This window comes from Zerene cesonia, chromosome 5, assembly GCF_012273895.1.
Source record: "Zerene cesonia ecotype Mississippi chromosome 5, Zerene_cesonia_1.1, whole genome shotgun sequence".
Classification (NCBI taxonomy): Eukaryota; Metazoa; Arthropoda; class Insecta; order Lepidoptera; family Pieridae; genus Zerene; species Zerene cesonia.
The window spans coordinates 7,734,411-7,753,997 of NC_052106.1; the positions used below are offsets into that span (position 1 = coordinate 7,734,411).

Sequence of the window (19,587 nt, forward strand, 5' to 3'; positions counted from 1 at the left end):
CGGTCGTCTCTAGCACAGGTCTAGGCCTAGTTGAGACGATCGTCGTGACTGATTATTTTGAATCCTATGTATTTTTTTACTAAATAAACGATTTTTATTTATTTATTTAATCGTTGGAGCCGATTCCGAGATTCCAATTATATATATATAATAAAAAAAGAATTGCTCGTTTAAAGATATAAGATTGACTATCTTAAATATTTGTCTCTCTCTTTAAACTTAGCCCAATATTTGTGATATGATCTATCAATATTTAGATAGCAATGATGATTGACAAATATCTTGAATATTTGTGCAAAATATCAGAATGAGGTCACCAGATAAAGCCACCTGAAAAACACTTGACTTTCAAATGTGATCGAAATATACCTATTTATTTCTCCTCTAGCCAGCTTTCCGCCCGCGGCTTCGGGTATCGCACGTGGCGTAAAAGATATTTCGTATGCAATTGCTACGCCTTATTTTACCCGTGTCAAGTTACGTGACCAAAAATCATTTGTCATTTGTTTGAGATTTCGAGAACCGTTTGTCATTTTTAAAGATTCTGAATATCTATGGTTACTCTATGGTACTCGATATAGTAAATACATATTATGCATGTAGTTTTCAGGTATAAACCAAACAGTAAAACGGGACCCTGTTATTTGTGCGTCTGTCTATCTGTCCGTCTGTCACCCGGCTTTATTTCATGGACCGTTATAGCTACAGTTTTTAGAAATTATGTATTTTTTTTGTCGCTATTATAAGTTCAGGTTAAGCAACAATTGACACGGTTATAAATTTGATGGGTGGCCGAGTTTTTTATGCAATTACTGTTTATGTCTTTTGCACGGAACCCTTAATGTCACGAGTCTGACTCGCATTTGACTGATTTTATTAAACACTAGCTGCGCCCTGCGGTTTCACCCGCGTAAGTCCAAATCCCGTAGGAATATCGGGATAAAAATTTGCCTATATGTTATTCCAGTTGTCCAGCTGTCTACGTACCAAATTTCATTGCAATCGGTTCAGTGGTTTTTGCGTGAAAGAGCAACAAACACACACACACATCCTTACAAACTTTCGCATTTATAATATCAGTAGGAATAGTAGCATAGGATAGGATATAGAAGGATAGAATTTGATGAGTCCTTTCTCATAATCAATTAATAAACCTATTCGCCTCAACACAAATAAGTGAACATCTGATTTCGAGCACGAGATATCATCTTACGTATGTAACTCAATACACATTTTCCCGCCTTTGGTGTACGTACCGACCAGTACCGGGATGTCATTTATAAAAACTACATTTAAACTATCCTGGTATATAGATGCCTTTTTCAAAACTGGGTTACATTTGAACTTACAGAACTTTGTAAACGGTAAAGTTAGACATAGACATACCTTTATTTGGCGCAAAAATAGGAATAAATTGAGCAGAAAATCAAAAATTATAAGATGGAAGTAGAAGTGATGATGCCAATATGGTAAATGGTAGTTAAACATACATTATATTTATATTTTACTAGCTTCATATAGTTTCAGTCGCGTAAATACAGTCCATATCCATTATCTTATACCTTTAAACGAGCATATATATATATATATATAATTGGAATCTCGGAATCGGCTACAACGATTTTCATGAAATTTTGTATATAGGGGGTTTCGGGGGCGATAAATCGATCTAGCTAGAATTTTTTTTTAGAAAATGTCATATTCGTGTTTTTTTTTCCTGACATCTATTGGTGAATAATAATACTATTTTGCTTCGTAGATAGCTGGACAACTGAAATAACACATAGGCACTTTTTATACCACATTTAGTACTGATTCACTTTATGATCAAGCAAATGTTCTCACCGTAAGAAAATTATATATTCAGCAATGCATTCTTAAGACACATAAAACTACAATAGTTGATCCTAAGTTATTAAAAAAACGGATACCATTCTCAGTAATACCACAAATTACTACAAAAACACTTTTTGCTTCTAGACAATTCCATTCTCAGTCAATAAAATTATATAATAAAATTAATAGAATCTTAAAAATTTATACAATGTCCTATGCGGATTGTAAGAAAACAGTACACAACTGGCTTAAAAGTGTAACTTATGAAGACGCCGAACGTTTGATAATGTAAATTATTTAATAGAAATTATTAAAAATACTAAATTACACTGCACGAGAGTTACAAATTAAACATTATTTTATATTATTTTTATATTTATATGAATTGTATTTATTATTACTACTATTATTATTATTTTTTTTTTTTATTTATTTTATCTTATTTATTTATTTACTCTTATATGTATTCTATCCATTTATTACAGTAAAATCATTTAATCGAAAGAAAATAAACAAAAACAGCACATGTAATCTTCAATTGAGGAAGAGGGAACTCTCCTACTACAGGTTTTTTAAACTTATCAGGAGAGTTCCACGTATATGTAACAACACACCCAAGCTGAATTAATAAATAAATTGTTTAAATTGTTTAAATTGTTTAAAAATACCGATATTCCTACGGGATACGGACTTACGCGGTTCCAACCTCGGGTCACAGCTAGTACGTAATAATATAACATAGGTGAATTTAGAAGTTAGATGGCTAGAGTTTGTTTGAGTTCCAATAATAAATAGTCTGGATAATGACATGAAGCTATTTTTTTTTAAATTTTTATTCGCCTTTTCAGGTTTTATTCAGTTTACACACACTCACAAACTCACATCGAAATTGGAATAATGTTTTAGTAAATGTATAGGCTCTTACCACAACGGAGTCTTAGAATAACAAATAATTAAAATAACTATAAAACAGTAAATTGTAATGTAAATAAGGAATGGAATGAATTGTAATAAAAGTTTCTATTATTATGTATTTATTCTACGTTGTAAGATAAACATCTCTTATAATACGTTACATATTTTGGTTGTTTATATGGGTTTGCGATTTTTGTATTTTTTATTTTTACAATTTATTATAATAATCTAATATATAATGTTATCTCCTTTGCCTGAAGGTTGCCTGGTAGAGAGCCATAAGTCCGCCATTTGTAATTTTTTTTCTTTTATCTGATCGAGTCATTGCTTCCTTTATTTCTTTATATTTTACAATAAAGATTAAATAAATAGTTATATAATTCAACCGTCAAATTTAACACCCAAAAGCATTCAAAACCGCTGTACAGCTTCAAGCGGCGTAATTTTATAGATCTGTATGTTTGTACTCGCATACCCACAGACTGTTTCTAACATCGCTACACAAAGAGACGGTTATTCTCGATCGAAGTCCAATTCGATTGCTTGGAAATAACAGGAATGAATCGCTTTCAAAGAGATAACAAACAATAATGTGTTTGATAATATACATATTTAATATCAACATCTTCAACCGACGTTCAAAAAAATTATCATCATCATCATCATCATCACCACCATCATCATCATCATCATCATCATCATCATCATCAGCCCATATATTATTCCCACTGCTGGGACACAGGCATATATGAGGGGTAGGCCATAACCCACCACGCTGGCCAAGTGCGGGTTGGAAGATATTATGTCGTCGAATTTTTGATTCTCAGACATGCCGGTTTCCTCACTATGTATTTCTTCACCGTTTCGAGCAGGTGATGGTGGTGATGTTATCCACAGGTGCAAATAAATTGCAAAATGAATTTATTTCCAATTTAGTTCTAAAAAATGGGGAGATGAGAATTCGACTGTATATTTCGACTTTGTAACTCGATAATTCGATTTCTTTTGTATCGATAGCGATATCAGCGAGGTTTTTTTAGTACATGAATTGTATTTTAGCAATAAACAAAAAATTATGTGCATTTTGAGTGTATTTTTTCAATATATATATGTTATTTCACTCGCTTTGATTATAATCTACTTATAATACTTGTAATTTGAAGCTGAAGACTATTTGTTTGAACGGGCTAATCTCAGGAACCACGGAATCGAGACAAAAAATTATTTCACAGTTGAATATGTACGATAACCATGAGTGCTAAAGGTTATAATCATGGGTGAAGCACGGGCGAACCACTAGTGTAACATTCAATTTGTTGCGTCATGCACGTATATAAACAAATAACAAAACTTGAAGAACAAAATAATAACGGAGAATTGGCGGTTCGTTAAAATGCACCTTTAACCAGCTTGCTCAAAACACGCCACAATCGCAATCAAAGCGATTTATTCAATAAAAAACTAAAACATTAACTTCAAATATTACCTAAATACACAGTCCTATATAAACCTAACCATACTTAATCCCATAAAACTAAATATACCACAACCATAAATCTCCATACGATCGCCATTACCGCGAACTCAATGTAAATAAAAATAAAATTCGTACGAAAACAAACAAGCGGCGATGAGAGATTTATACATAGTATTAAAATAGCAATTCTATGCAACTTTGAGGACTTACACACTGCGAGGGGTGATAACTCGGATCTTTTTTGAGTTTCTATGTGTATAAATCGAGTTTTATTAAAAATACTCAATATTTTAAAAATTCTAGAATTTATGGTCAAAATATTAGCATAACATAATTCTTTGAGAGCGATGAATATAGTTTAAATAAGAGACAGAAAAAACTATTTTAAAACCAATTCAACATTAAAATTTTAACAACATAGATAAAATAATTTATCTCATTATGTATTTCACGTTAAAAAAAGTTACCATCACAAAAACAACAAAACATAATAAAAATAATCCAACTTTATGTGATCATCCTATTAATATTATAAATGGGATAGTTTGAAAGGATGTGTGTGTATGTTTGTTGCTCTTTCGCAAAAACTACTGAACCGATTGCAATGAAATTTATTACGTAGACAGCTGGACAACTGGAATAACATATGGGCAACTTTTTATCCCGACATTTCTACGGGATACGGACTTACGCGGGTGAAACCGCGGGGCGCAGATTGTATATCATGATTTTGATTTGATTGGGACATTTTAAAAGGAACAAAGACATTCCGTACTTTCAAAATCATATAGTATACCCCTGTGCACATTCATTAAAAGTTCTTGTCAAATAGCTATTTATAATGATAACCAAAACATCACAGCGACATCAAATGCACAGTTGGTAAAGCGGGGATTGTTTTACGCTTATGTCACGCGTTTCTCGAAAGCACAAGCTATTATTAGCATAGATTGAATAATGAGAAACAACCGATACGGAGAACTTAATTTAATTACTATAGCAACCTTTGACAGTTACTAGAAGTTATAAACTCGATGAAAGTACGTGGCATTAACATTTTGAATACATATGACATATCGTAATCGTAGTAGTGATTTTAATCTGACTTTTCTATATAATTTGGTTTCTGTTATTAATATATTATACTAGTTCTCTGTTTAATTTTTAGTTTTTTACACAAACTAGCTGCGCCCCGCGAAACCCGCGTAAGTCCGTATCCCGTAGGAATATCGGGATAAAAAGTTGCCTATATGTTATTCCAGTTGTCCAACTGTCTACGTACCAAATTTCATTGCAATCGGTTCTGTGGTTTTTGCGTGAAAGAGTAACAAACACTCACACATCCTTACAAACTTTCGCATTTATAATATTAAGTTGTTATATTTAACAAAACAGTGTCTCATTTAAAACTGATCTCTCATAAGGTATCTCAAGACTGAACTTCCCAATGGCGGCACTCACCAATATTTAACATTTACGAAACAAATATTGAAAAACAAAATTTTCCATGATTTCCTCGTGATAGGATAAATTTGGCATTTGCACACAAAGGTCGTCGCGTAAAAGCTGATAACGTGATAAGAGTATTGATTATGTTTGAGTGCACTTCTGCTAGTATTGTGTTATTTGATGTTTTCCATACAATAATATATTAAATTTTGTATGTAGCGCCTAGTAACAGCCTCACTTGGTTAAAATGACGTAGAGGGCTAATTTTGTACGCTTGTGTGCGTGAAAATTACATCGCACTTACGTTTATATCTTTGTACATAACTCTCTGTGAGAAGTGAGTCGAGATTCATCACTAAGGTCAATAGTTGATATAGTAATAGTATTTAGGGATAAGATATCGAAGATCACTTATGTTTTGTATTTAAAGTCAGATTTCAGTTTCATGTGTGCTATAAATGTTAAAACGAGAAAAAGTACAAGCCCTAGAATACCCTCCCTCCCTCGATACGCTCATAAGTCATAATATGTATTAAATATTTACTAAGCGCTATTTTATAACCATTTTATATAAGAATAATGTAATACAAAATTAATTTAATAATATTGCACACTAGCGGCGAACTTCGCTACGCTATAGGATATTGTTTTGACGCATTTTCCTTATCGTTTTTACCTTTTAAACATTCCCTGGACTAAAACCAGCAATTCTCGAGTCCTTGCAAGACAAACGAACAGCAATTGACGTATACGTATAGAAAATTAGATAGTAGATAGAAGTTTCCATTCCAAGATTGCCGATTGCGAAACTACTTTGAAATATATTTAAAACAACATTTAAAATTTAGTGTCCTTCTATTAAATAGGGCATAGATTAATCTAAAACGCGTCCGTTAGATGGAAATATAAAAAAGGGTTCAATACAGCGATGTATCAATGTCTTTACAGAGACATTAAGTTGTCAGCGTGGTAACTGGTTGAACGTGTTAAAAGCGGATTGGGAAATTTGTTCAAAAACTCTTTTCGTGTACGCGGCGTGTTTTGTTCGGAATGTTTGATGAATTCAAATAGTGTAGATGCTTAATGTTTGTACTAGGGATTTTATTTTTTTATGTTTTTCTTTGACATAGCGGGCAACTGAGCTGCTGGTTCAGCGGATGGTAAGCGATCACCGCCCGTGAACATTCACAGAAGCTAATAAGTATGGATAGAAACAAATTGATTACGAGGCGGGATTCGAACCCGCGTCTTATACCCAAACCGTAGCAACACCTCTCGGACATCGAATTTCTTCTATTTTTAATAAATTAATTTTTTTCTTCTATTTTCTTAAAATTTCCACAACACAAATGATAATGAAGTTATTAATTAGTTATGTACATAGAAAACAAAAGGCATTTACGTAATTGAACGCAATTGTCTCTGAGTACAGTGATTATGTGTAATTAACTCGAGTAGCTATCGAGACTTGGCGCCAATGTATGAAAGTTATTTTTTATTGATTTTCCTTGACATTCACGCATTATTTAAAAAAAATGTGGCTAAGGTACGTTATATATTATAACGTTTATCTATATATACACTGTAAATTAAAACTATAATTAACATAAATTCGTGTAGAAAACTTAACTGGTGACTCTTGAATTTTTAGTTTTGGATACAATATAGAAACAACATAATTTTATATTTTAATTCACATTTGAAAATTTTTAATTTACGTATTTTTCACTTTATACTATTAAAGAGATTGCGATACCGATGTATAAAGGAAGGGAAAATAATATCCTAAGCTAATTACAGAAACAATATTTGAGCTATACGTAAGTAAGTTGTAGTAACTAACTTCGACCCTACAATTTTGATTTCTTTCACGAAAATCCGCTTTTTGTTAAGCATAAAAGAATTATAACTAAATGTGGTTGTTAATTCAACAACTTTTATTTTTTCCATTATTCTATATTCGTCTTTAATTACGAATTAAACGAAAAACCTACCACGAAACGAAAATAAACTCGACTAAACTCGACTCGACATTTAACCGTGCACCTTAACCAATTATCACAGTTTTCGAATATTGTATATTTTACAGTTCATATTTCGTAAAACAATTTATATCAATTATGAATTATGATATTTGTAATAGTTCTAAGGTCCGTCGTGAAACGATAAGAATGTTAGCCAATAGGCGATTACCTTGGCGTTTCTTAGAAACTATGCTGTAACTTATGACATCACTGCATAATGTGTTGGGAACGTAATAATTTTATTGCCATTTTAATTTTATTTGTCAAATAGGTATAAATATAATATATAAATTGTAAGTCTGATCTCTTGTGATCAAGCTAACATAAAACCACATTGTTTGGAATACATTTTAAAATAAGAGTAAAAGACTCAGGGTCAAATAAGGGCTATATTGAGAATGTTTCGTTATTTCTTCTGCAAGTGAAACCGAAAGGCATAGCTAATTAATAAATATTATAATAGTAATTCTAATAAAATTATGAAAGAATAAAAAAATATCAAAGAACACCTACTTAACGAAGCTTCACTATATTTGTACGATGTAACAAGAATGGGAATGCATTATGTTTCTTTAATATACCAATAATAGCAAAAATTTTATATCCAGTTAAGGTTCGAGCTTTAAAGTTTCTTTCTAAAAGAGTATCCGCCTTTAAGGGTGGCGGGAAACCCGACCACAGATGCAATAAATATCCCATTACAGATACGACATACCTGCAACTGGTGACAACTTTCGCATCACACACCATCGCGACTTCCACTGAAAATAAAGAAAATTGTTTTTAATATTCCATTATAGGGTTCAATCGTCTTATATTACAGTTTTTTATTTATACCATAGATTATGGAATGTTTACATAGTAAAATACACATTCATGATTGTTAAACATTTGGTGAAAACTCGACAGTCAAAAAACTTGTACGTATTATATAAATGAAATGTAATTAAATATGTACCATGAATAAAGCTCAATGTTGCCCTTATTCCTTCAATTAAGCATTCATTCCAATTAATTTATTATACCGCATAACAATCCGAAATGAAAACATTAGATTAAACTGATGCAATTGAACTAGTGTACGTTTTGCGTCACTGGTGTCAACATTACGCAACAAAATGGCGACAAAGCGGCGCGACCGTTGCGCGGCGCGAGTCAACAGTCCGCCATCTTGCGTTCAGTAGAAAATCGTTCGCGACGGCAACCGCACGCCGCTTTAGTTGCGCCACAACATGCTAGAAATCAACCCGGAGAAGCTGATAAAGGCGATAAAAGCCCGCCCCGCACTGTACAATAAGAGTGACGGCATGTACTACAGCCACAGGAAACATAAGGAGCGATTGTGGCGCGAAATATGCGTCGAAGTTCATCCAAGCTGGGAGAGTCTTAAACCCGTCGAAAAGGTCGAATGCGGTGAGTTGCGCGCTGTGTGACGTACTGCATCCGCTTTGAAAGTTTAACAACAGTTTTCAAAGTATGAAACTAGCAGTACGCAGCTTCTAGATTTAATGGTTCGATTTATACAGGCGGCTTAGACTTTGATCTATACAACTTATTTATTTATTGAATTCTCTGGCTATTATTTATTAATCACTCATTCAAAGGGCACGTGAATCATGTTTTTCATTGTGTAGAGTATACCTTTTTGTTCTAAAATAGATTAAATAAGAACAGATAACAAAAATGTCGGAACTGTCAAACACCGGAAGCGGAGATATTGTGGAGAGAGTGAGATAGCATGTTGCAAATTGTCATCGAGCTAACACATGATGAATGTTAATTATAGACGTAATTAGTGGTGTATTTACGTGAGTTATTTTTAGAAATGATTTGTTTTATCTTACAGCGATCGTTAGCCTCTTTCTTAATGACAGTTCAGAGCACATTGGCATTCAGTTTGAGGTTCATTGCCCGGTGGGTGCATACTTAGTATTTCGTGGTTTCTCCGAACGTAGGCGGTAATAAATCTCGATTTTTATGGGCATGCTATTGTGTGCAGTATGTGTGGTGCGTTTTTAGAATTAGATTAGCAAATGGCTGCAATCATAATAAAATGTTTGTCATTTATGATCTCAATTATAAGATTGGATTGGTTCATCCCATATTTTCTAAGCATGTGGATGTCTATATAATACACATATCGTAACTGGATATAATGTGATGAAATTGTTTCAGTTTTTTCCCAACTTTAAATGTCGAAATGAGGCCCTCATTCGTTGCCATCGGTTTTCCCAAGGTCACGATCAAGGTCTGTTATCGCATTTCGCTTAATAAGTGGGGGAGGCGTTCAGACATCTGCATTTACTGTGAATATGTTATTGATGAAGTCATTACCAGCTTCTTATTGAATTTCCAAAACAGATAATATCAAAAAAGGATAGAGTAGATATGTATGTTGACTTTTATTGGCGTTAGCTTTACAATACCGATGGGTAATGTGAAGTGGTTAAGCAGAGTAAATGCTTCGACTATTATCTTTTGAGTTGTAATGGATTTGAAATACAGTTGACATAGCGTAGTGGCGATTGTTCATATTGTGTGATTATATCAAAAATTGCTTATCTGTATCAGAGGTATGCAATGTTTCATACTTGAGGAACTTAAATTTTGAGGTTTTATTAGAAAAGAAAAAAGTCCGAGAGTAGTATCAAGAGGTTTTTTTTATAAACAGATTCTACCTCTGTACCCTCAAAAACAGCATTTTCCAGACATTTTTATGCACACATTCATAGCATTCAATGCTATTTAAAAATGTTTGACCATTTGACCGTGACGACTGCTTAGATACGGACACAAGAGTAAGGACGACGGACGCAAGTGTGGAGACAGCTTTACGATAAAAAATTCTAGTCTTCAAATGTTTCAAATATTTCCGTATTGTTTTTTACATTTTACAAACCCTTGCAGACATATCAACCTTCGTCGTGCACAGAAAAAAAGTGATTTGACGATGAGCCAAATTGCAAGACGCCGCGTATATTATTTGCATATATTCGTATTCGCTGGGTGTTTTTTATTCCAACTCGTTTCGTATGAGAAAACACGTATGACACTTCCGTTTTGTTTCATCATTGGTTCGATCGAAAAACAATGTTGTATTGGCTATGGTAGAAAATTTTATGCAGATAATTTTGTTTGATATTTTCAGATATATCGATATTATTTTTTTACGATAAGAAGGGAATTTGGGGGAACGGAATACACTGTTCAAATTAGAGTTTAAAATACTTTGTACATTAGTTCTATATATTTCAATCGTTATGTATAAGTAAGTATACATGTATAGATTTCTATACATAGTTCAATCTTAATATATTAAACGCAAAGGTGCCTTACTGACTGCTCTATCAACGCACAGCCCATACAACTTCACCGATCGGGGTGAAATTTGGCACGAAGATGTAGGCATCCGCTTAAAGAGAATTTTGATAATTTCAACTTAAGTCCCAAGGGGATAAAGTGAGTGAAAATTTGTAGCATAAACGAAATAAAAGTATGAAAATACCATGACATTTTATTTTGACCACGCAAGAAATAGTCACGTAGAAAAAACTTTTTTCCAACTCACATAAGTGCCTATAAGGTTTTACCTCCTACGCTATACAACTAATTCTCACGGATGCTTCTTCGAATTCAATAAGCATAACAATCGGATATCTGTAGCTAATAAAAATGTACTAAAATGTAAGATAACATCTATTCAAAGAATATAACATTTATATAGCACATAGGGATGTTGGAATGAAGTTAATCCTATTTTATGATTTAAAAATATGACTTTCCTTTTTGATAAGAGCGGAGGATGTTTTGAACAAGTTTGACTCTTCAAGTAAGACTTTTATACATAAGAATCTTTCGTTTAATGCTGTTAGAATTTTCTCTCATTCGATTAATGTTACTAAAAAAGTAAGATAGCTATGAACATAAGCATACGAATTCGATGTAAAATTGTATAACATTCACCAATTTGGTATTCAATTATTTGCCACCAGTAAAAATCGAAATTTCCCATAGTAAGGTAGATATATTTAAAATTAATTTGGCTATTCCATATAAAACATCACTATCGTAAAAGTAAAATTACATTTAATGTGCAGTTAACGCCGACATAAAACACATTTGATTCCGTAAACCGTTTCACATTTAATTTCACCGTCTCGTAAAGTTTTATTCGCTCGCGTTCAATGCGAAACTTTAATACTCTCTCAAATTTCAGTTCGAGACATGCAGAAGCGATGGAAGAGCCTGCGGACGTGTTTCACGAGGGAACTGGCGATACAAAGAAAGGAAAGGTTCAAAGAAGAAAACTCCATACCGGTGAAGAAGCGGAAAAAATATAGTTATTTTGATTCAATGAGTTTTCTGCTAGGCGACAACCCCGAACAGTTCGAGTTGCGAGAGAGCGAAGATTCCAGCGATCCACTGGACGCTCGGTACGAAGGAGACATAGAATATAGCTTCAACGATGGACATACAGAAACGATGAATATAACGAATATAGTTCCAGAATCGTACGAAATGCCAGTATACGAAAAGAACGAGGAATTCGAAACGAAAGTCCTCAACACTATAAAGGGCATGAAGAAAAGCGACGATGACGACGACGACAAGCAGTTCATGATGTCGTTGGTTCCAATGTTTAGGAAGTTAACTGATAAACAGAAAATCGAAGCTAGGATTGAAATGTTGAAAGTTGTGCAGAGGATAAGCTTTGAATGATTCATAAGAATATAAATGAGGATGGTAATTTTTTTTTTTAAATGCCACTTCGTGTGGTGATTTGTTCTTCCAGTCCGTATGATTAAATTCATAAAAGAGGTTGAAGTCTATTTATATGAAAGCATTGCGTGATTGGATGTGATTGTAGATGAATGTAGAAATCCAAATTGCGGTCAAATCACCGATCATATTGTTAAATTTCTGTTAAATGGTATTGTTTGTATTTATTTCATTTCTATGTTAGGTAAACAAGGGACTTTGTATGTAAAATTTTATAGACTATAGATTTCCTTCACTCTATAGCATTAAGCGTTTAAAATTATTTTTGAAGGAATTCATAAAACTATGGATATTTTCGGATTTCGGATTTTATTCAGTTCATTTCAGAAATTTACAATTTGACAGAATGCAACTACCACTGATAATCGAGTTAATGTCTTGTTTTATCGTGTTCAAAAAGAATTCGCTAGCGTTCTGTGAGTTCTAGAAATCTAGGCATTGAGATGTCAAAATGATGTATCGTTGAGATGAAGTGATGCAGCGTACTAGTGTCGTTCAGATGCGTTGATAAGATTGTATTACTGTTTGATAAGGTATTTTCCGTTTCATTGTCACGTTTACGAACTGTTGGTTGAAGCAATAAATGATATGACGTATCTGCTGCATTTTATTGATAAGATTCCTTTAAAATTACTCGTGTCATATGAAGTAGTGGTAGAATAAAGTGGAATGATAAGATAGACTTGTTTTTATTATTTTTTTAGCATTATTTGTGTATCTATTGAAATAATTCCTCTTGAACAGAATCATTTTGATTCGTTTGGAATTAAATCTGCTCTATGCGACGATAGTTTTGATAAATTTATACAAGAAATTATATGTAACCTGCGGCGTCACTCGCCTGGTACCAGGCTAAAAAGTAGCCCATGGGCTGATGTATCTAGACAATAATCTCTCTGTACCAAATAGAAACATCCATACATCCAAACTCACAAACTTTCGTGTTTATAATATTAGTAGGATATTGTATATGTAGATAATTAATCATTATCTTCTAGAAATTTAAAGACTTTTTAAACGGAAATAATAAATCGCGTTAAAAAGTCTTTAATTTCTAAATGTATAATACTCGCGTATAATCATTATCTGTCATTAACCGGAACTATATTGCCAGTATGACGTCAAATGTTGCAAATTTTTATTTAAAATTGTTCATTTATATATTAATGGTTATGAGTGAACTTTTTGCTACATAGACATGAAGATATAAAACTTCTTTAAATATTTTAAATCTTTTATTTCAAGTTGTGTTAAGTAGACTGTCGTCTCCCTTGTTTGTGGATTAGGAAGTCGCAGGTTCGATTCCTAGGAAACACGATTCGGTTCGTTGCATAGTGGTCAATTGAAAATTAACAAATAAACCAAAAAAAGCAAGGTTTGAACAGCTAAACAGATTAACAATAGGAATAACTATAATCAACTAGACGATTTTTTGCACTTATTATGTAAAGAAGATGACATTTAAAAAATCGTTATGCAAGAAATCTAGCTTCACTACATAGTATACAATGTAGTAGTTTTCTCTGTCCTTCTGTATGCTTAAATCTTTAAAACTACACAGCAGATTATGATGGTTAATTTTAATAGATAGAATGATTGAAGAGGGAGGATTATAAGTATAATAACATTTAATAACGTTCGAAGCCGCGGGCAAAAGCTAGTAATGAATAAGATTAAAGTTTTCAACTTCCTAGGGTGTCAAGTTTTCTTAGTGGTTATGAAATACGATGTAGATACTATAAATGCTAAACACACGACGTAATAAATACAAAAACTTGCCAATATTAAATTCTAAAAACAGGCCTCTTTGTATCTACGTTTCCGTATCCCGTAGGAATATCGGGATAAAAAGTTGCCTATATGTTATTCCAGTTGTCCAGCTGTCTACGTACCAAATTTCATTGCAATCGGTTCAGCAGTTTTTGCGTGAAAGAGCAAGAATCACACACAGATCCTTACAAACTTTCGCATTTATAATATTAAGTAGGATAGTAAAATGATTATTGGAAATATTTTGTTTTAATTTATTATATTTATTTGGAAAGTAGGTACCGAACAATATTCTTTATTACATGAAGTACTAATTAGTTAGAACATTGATTGATAAACTTTAATTACACTGACCTAATTACGAGCGAATAAAATGTATCCGTCACTCCAATCCTCAGTAACAAAACGACACAGTCATGGTTTTAATCAAGAACCACAAATCGGTTTGCAGCCTCCACGCTGAACCATTTCATTGGACCAATGGCAATGGTAGATACCTGGATAATGAAAAATATCACATTTTCCATGGAGTTATAGATAAAAATAAAATTATTAGAGAGAGTAAGAATTTGATTGCATAATCCGGTTATCCTTCGGTCTCTCCCTTTACTTTTTTAAATAAAATGTTAAACCTATTAGTATAAACTTATACTGGTTTATATCTATTCAAAATTTTGTCATAATCTGCTTAGTTGTTTTTATGTTATTCACGCACAAACAAACAGAACATTATATTAGTTACTTTTTTGGCGTCTTTAAAACAGTCATATTGGATAGCAATTATTCTTTAAATATATATAGTACAGAAATGGTCTGGGTACTGTTTTATTATAATATATAGAATATAGATTATCTAAGAATCGGTAGTAATATTCCATATTATTACACAATATGGCGATACATCTAAATTGAAGCCCTTATCTTCATATCAACTCATGGCCTCAATGTAATCCAACTCTTATATAAAGGTTGTTTTAATCAATACAATTTATGCATTGTTGATACTCTAATTAGAATTATTGCAGCGACCTTGATTTTATAGCGCTAATAAAGTGGAACGTAGTGAGTAGGTTAGTAAAATCTTTTTATTTCATTAAAAACAAAAACAAACATTTTATTTATAACAAACATCTGAATTTGGTTCATTATTTTTATAAAAGTAATAAGATATAATCTATACCAATATTATAAAGCTGAAGAGTTTGTTTGTTTGAACGATAAGATACAATGCGTTAAGATTTATGCTCCCAATAGGGAATATTTTTATTTTATTTTATTTATTATTATTATATTATACTAGCGGTCCGCCCTGGCTTCGCCCGTTGTACATAAATAGCCTTCCTCAATAACTGGGCTATCTAACACTGAAATAATTTTTCAAATCGGACCAGTAGTTCCTGAGATTAGCGCATTCAAACAAACAACTCTTCAGCTTTATAATATTTGTATAGATCAATAGGGAACTCCGATTTTGATATTTTTTAACACATACCTAATAGTGATTTATTTGTGATATATATTTTTTTTTTTTTTATATCACAGCGGGCAACTGAGCTGGTGGTTCGCCTGATGGTAAGCGATCACCACCGCCCATGAACATTCGTAAAGGTAGGGCCTCTGCGAATGCGCTGCCCGATTTTTGGGGTAAGGGAAAAGGAATAGATCAACGACTGGAAAGAAGGAATGGACTGGGACGGGCGAGGAAAAGGAAACGGGCCTCCGGCTCCTCCACTCAACGTACCAAACACAGTAGCTTGTTATTTCACGCCGGTGTTCTTTGGGGGTGTGATACTTCCCCAGTGCGAGCTGACCCAATTGGTACCGAAGCGTCCTCGACTCCCACATATAATGTGCGTTGATTAAAAATGTTTATTGCTATCGTGTTTACAATACAGTAGCTAAACAGCAATCAGGCGGAAGCGCTATGAATCACGTGTATAACGCTGATACGATCGGAACGCAATGACTAACTAGGCGCTAGGCGAATTCAACACTATTGTATTGCCATGACACACATAATAATTAAACTTTGATACGCAGAAAGAAACAATCGATATATCGAAATTGTTTGAAACACCGACAATTGTGACATAAAGGTCTGTGTGACAGTACCCGAGTAACATTGTGAAAATATGTCGCATCTGTTTCAGTGATTCCGAAATATAAACGTTGTGCGGATATCATTTTCCATTTATGTTTATATACATATACTTAATAAGTTTATATAATCTGTATCTTAAGAAAAAATATATTTGAATCAAATTTAATCCACTGATAAAACAGCAAAAGGGACTTTTTCTGCACTGTTTCTTTCAGGGCAAAACATTATTCACAGTGCGATACTGTTCGCAAAAACCGTTCGCAAAATGGTTATCTCAAATATGCCTATTGCAATAAATAGAAAAAACACAGCGACACTTCATTTAGCGAAGTAATTTAGCAACTGGACGCGAGCCAACCCGTATCTTACGCGAACTCATCTCCTTGTAATTTGGCTGCGACACTTTTTGCACGTCTGTTCTTGCTTGCATTATATTTTTATTGCGTTAATTTCAATGCTAAGTGGTTAAGATTCATTGCAAAAACAATATTTTATACATACTTACTTTATTGTAAATAAATAGGAGGTTAATACAGAAATATTATAAATAGATGATCTTAAGTTATATAATGATATTGTTTTGCAAAAAATCCTACTTCCTACTAATATTATAAATGCGAAAGTTTGTAAGGATTTGTGTGTGTTTGTTGCTCTTTCATGCAAAAGCTACTGAACCGATTGCAATGAAATTTGGTACGTAGACAGCTGGGCAACTGGAATAACATATAGGCAACTTTTCGTCCTGATATTCCTACGGGATACGGAGTAACGCGGGTGAAACCGCGGAGCGCAGCTAGTACTGCATAATTAGATTTATTGAATGTCCTGGCGGACAACTATTAAGAAGGTAACCATAATATTGATATATATGAAACAAAAAAAAAAGACGAAACATTTAGGTTCATATACGAGATACCTAATACCTCTGTACTAAATTTCCCATAAATAAATGTACAACCCACGTTTACATTCCGTCAGAACTATTAAGAGCTGTGTAAGACGATCCTAACAAAGCAAAACGTGTGCACAACGTGTCGCAACTTGTCGGTGCAAGTTTGCGATTCAGGCTCTAAGGAGTAGTATTACAATCTCATTAAAACTTAGTTTCGATAGGAATTAGTACTAATTAGTATTTTTGGTATGGTTAAATTTTGCCCTTAATCCTTATGCTGCAAAGATATAACGTTGCTTGTCATAGAACACTTTGCTTATAGATTCAACAGATTTACCGATGATTCCCCGTACATATTTTCTTTAACTTTACGTTCATGTACGTAATAGACCACCCACGTGCTGGAAAGATGACCTGATCCGAGTGGCGGGGTGCCGCTGGATGCAGGCCGCTAGTGACCGGTCCTAATGGAAATCCTTGAAGGAGGCCTTTGTCCAGCAGTGGACGTACCATGGCTGCCGAAGTAATAGACCATACCGAGATATCTAGTTTGCTGAAGCTATCGATAAATGTATGCGTTATGGAGAACAATGGCAACGTTATAAAATCGATTTTTAGAAACCACTCTAGAATGTTCCGGAATCCCCACACGCACACACACAAACCTTATCACATATTTCTGAATATCAACACGATACCGCTGATATGCAAAAGATGTTTAAACAAACCAATATGCACCCTATTTTATACAGGACAAGATAGATTTTTATTTAATTTTGAGGTTATGTATAATGATTGATGAAATGTAAACCTTATTGGAATGAAATATAGGCTAATTTGGTTTTACATAAAAGTTTTAGTATTAACGTTGCACGTGCCTTTTTGTATGACCTTTGAATGACCACAAATTCTAAATGTTGAGTTCAAATAAACTATTGTAATACTTATATATATTACGCAGTATGGATTTATGCCCGAAATTATTTGTATGTAGTTGCTTACGTCATAGCTTCCTACTAATATTATAAACGCGAAAGTTTGTAAGTATGGATTTATGTATGTATGGATGTTTGTTACTCTTTTACGCAAAAACTACTCAACTGATTGCAATGAAATTTGGTACCTAGATAGCTGGACAATTGGGTGAAACCGCGGGGCACAGCTAGTATTATAATATTTCCGGGGGCACTTAATTTGAATGTGTATCTTAAGTGTTTACTGTAATACTTATTTACATCGTTAATGTAAATAAATAAATAATTAACCATTGCGGACAATTGTTTGTTAAGTTTTGCACATTATTATTCAGGCAGTATTACAAATACCTAGATCAAATTAGATTTCAACCTAGGCTATAAATTAGGAAGATCTATGAATTTACTTCTTCATCTTTTTTTTGCTATTAGCTACCAAATTACTTTACATATTTTAGGTCTATTTACCTTTTTCCCGTCGCGAAACTTGACAGTTCCTTCGATTATCGAAGTGGCGGGAGTGTCCGCCATCTTGCGTTTCGAACGTCACGAGCCGCGATAGCAGCGCCGCTGCGGATCCATTACGCACTAAAGTGGTGTTTCATTGGACATCTCACTATCACTCACACTGTTTTATCACTACACCAATACGGGCTACCTGTAACAAAATAAAAAAGTTTAATAAAACTGGTCGATGGATATTAAGTTTATGTGTGCACTAAATGATGGCATATTGGCATATTTTTCTTCGTGGTATGCTCACGCCAAAGGTGATACCAACCCCACGGGCATCAGCAGCAGATGAGTTATTATTAGTTTTTATGTTACAGTACGCCTCAACAATATCAGGTAAAGATGGCCGATTTCATCTAAAGAAATTCGATCATTTACATACATTATCTGAAATGCTTTTATCCCATCACTACACAGTATACAGCAAAGTCGCTCCCCGCGTCTATCCCTATGTATGTATGTACACTTAAATCTATAAAACCATACAACACATTTGATGGTTTTTTTTATAGATAGACTGATCCAAGAGGTTTAAATGTATAATAAAATCTATTAAATACTCCTAATTTAACGCGTGCGACGCCGCGGGCAAAAGCTAGTGCCGCATAAAGGGACATGCGGCTTTGAATACAAAACTACCACAAACGTAGGTACTTGACTTGACCCAAAAAAACACTAACGAATAAAAATTTAAATAGAATTAAACCTTACCTGCAAACAATACCCGAAGGTACAAATTAATTTCGATACAAAGGGTATAAAGGTTTGTTTGTGCGAACCCTGGGGCTCGCTGGGGTGAAATTAAAAAACTTTTCAATCAATATTTTAACAACAGCTGTTACTTGTTACTGTTTAAA

General features: G+C 33.4%; 2 protein-coding genes across 2 annotated transcripts in view; one reads left to right on the forward strand and one right to left on the reverse strand.

Moving 5' to 3' along the window:
• Positions 1–19,587, reverse strand: part of LOC119839875 — a 116,235-nt gene that overhangs the window by 76,213 nt on the left and 20,435 nt on the right. Inside the window, exons 2-3 of the mRNA XM_038366295.1 lie at positions 18,686–18,875; positions 8,417–8,462 (exon numbers count right to left, since the gene is read on the reverse strand). Coding sequence (XP_038222223.1) covers positions 8,417–8,462; positions 18,686–18,748 — 109 coding nt within the window. The 5' untranslated portion in view covers positions 18,749–18,875. The remainder of the gene's footprint in view (positions 1–8,416; positions 8,463–18,685; positions 18,876–19,587) is intronic.
• Positions 8,886–13,076, forward strand: LOC119839876. Its single transcript, XM_038366297.1, has 2 exons — positions 8,886–9,114; positions 11,918–13,076. Exons 1-2 carry the CDS (start codon positions 8,934–8,936, stop codon positions 12,418–12,420), a joined length of 684 nt encoding a protein of 227 aa, XP_038222225.1. The 5' UTR covers positions 8,886–8,933; the 3' UTR covers positions 12,421–13,076.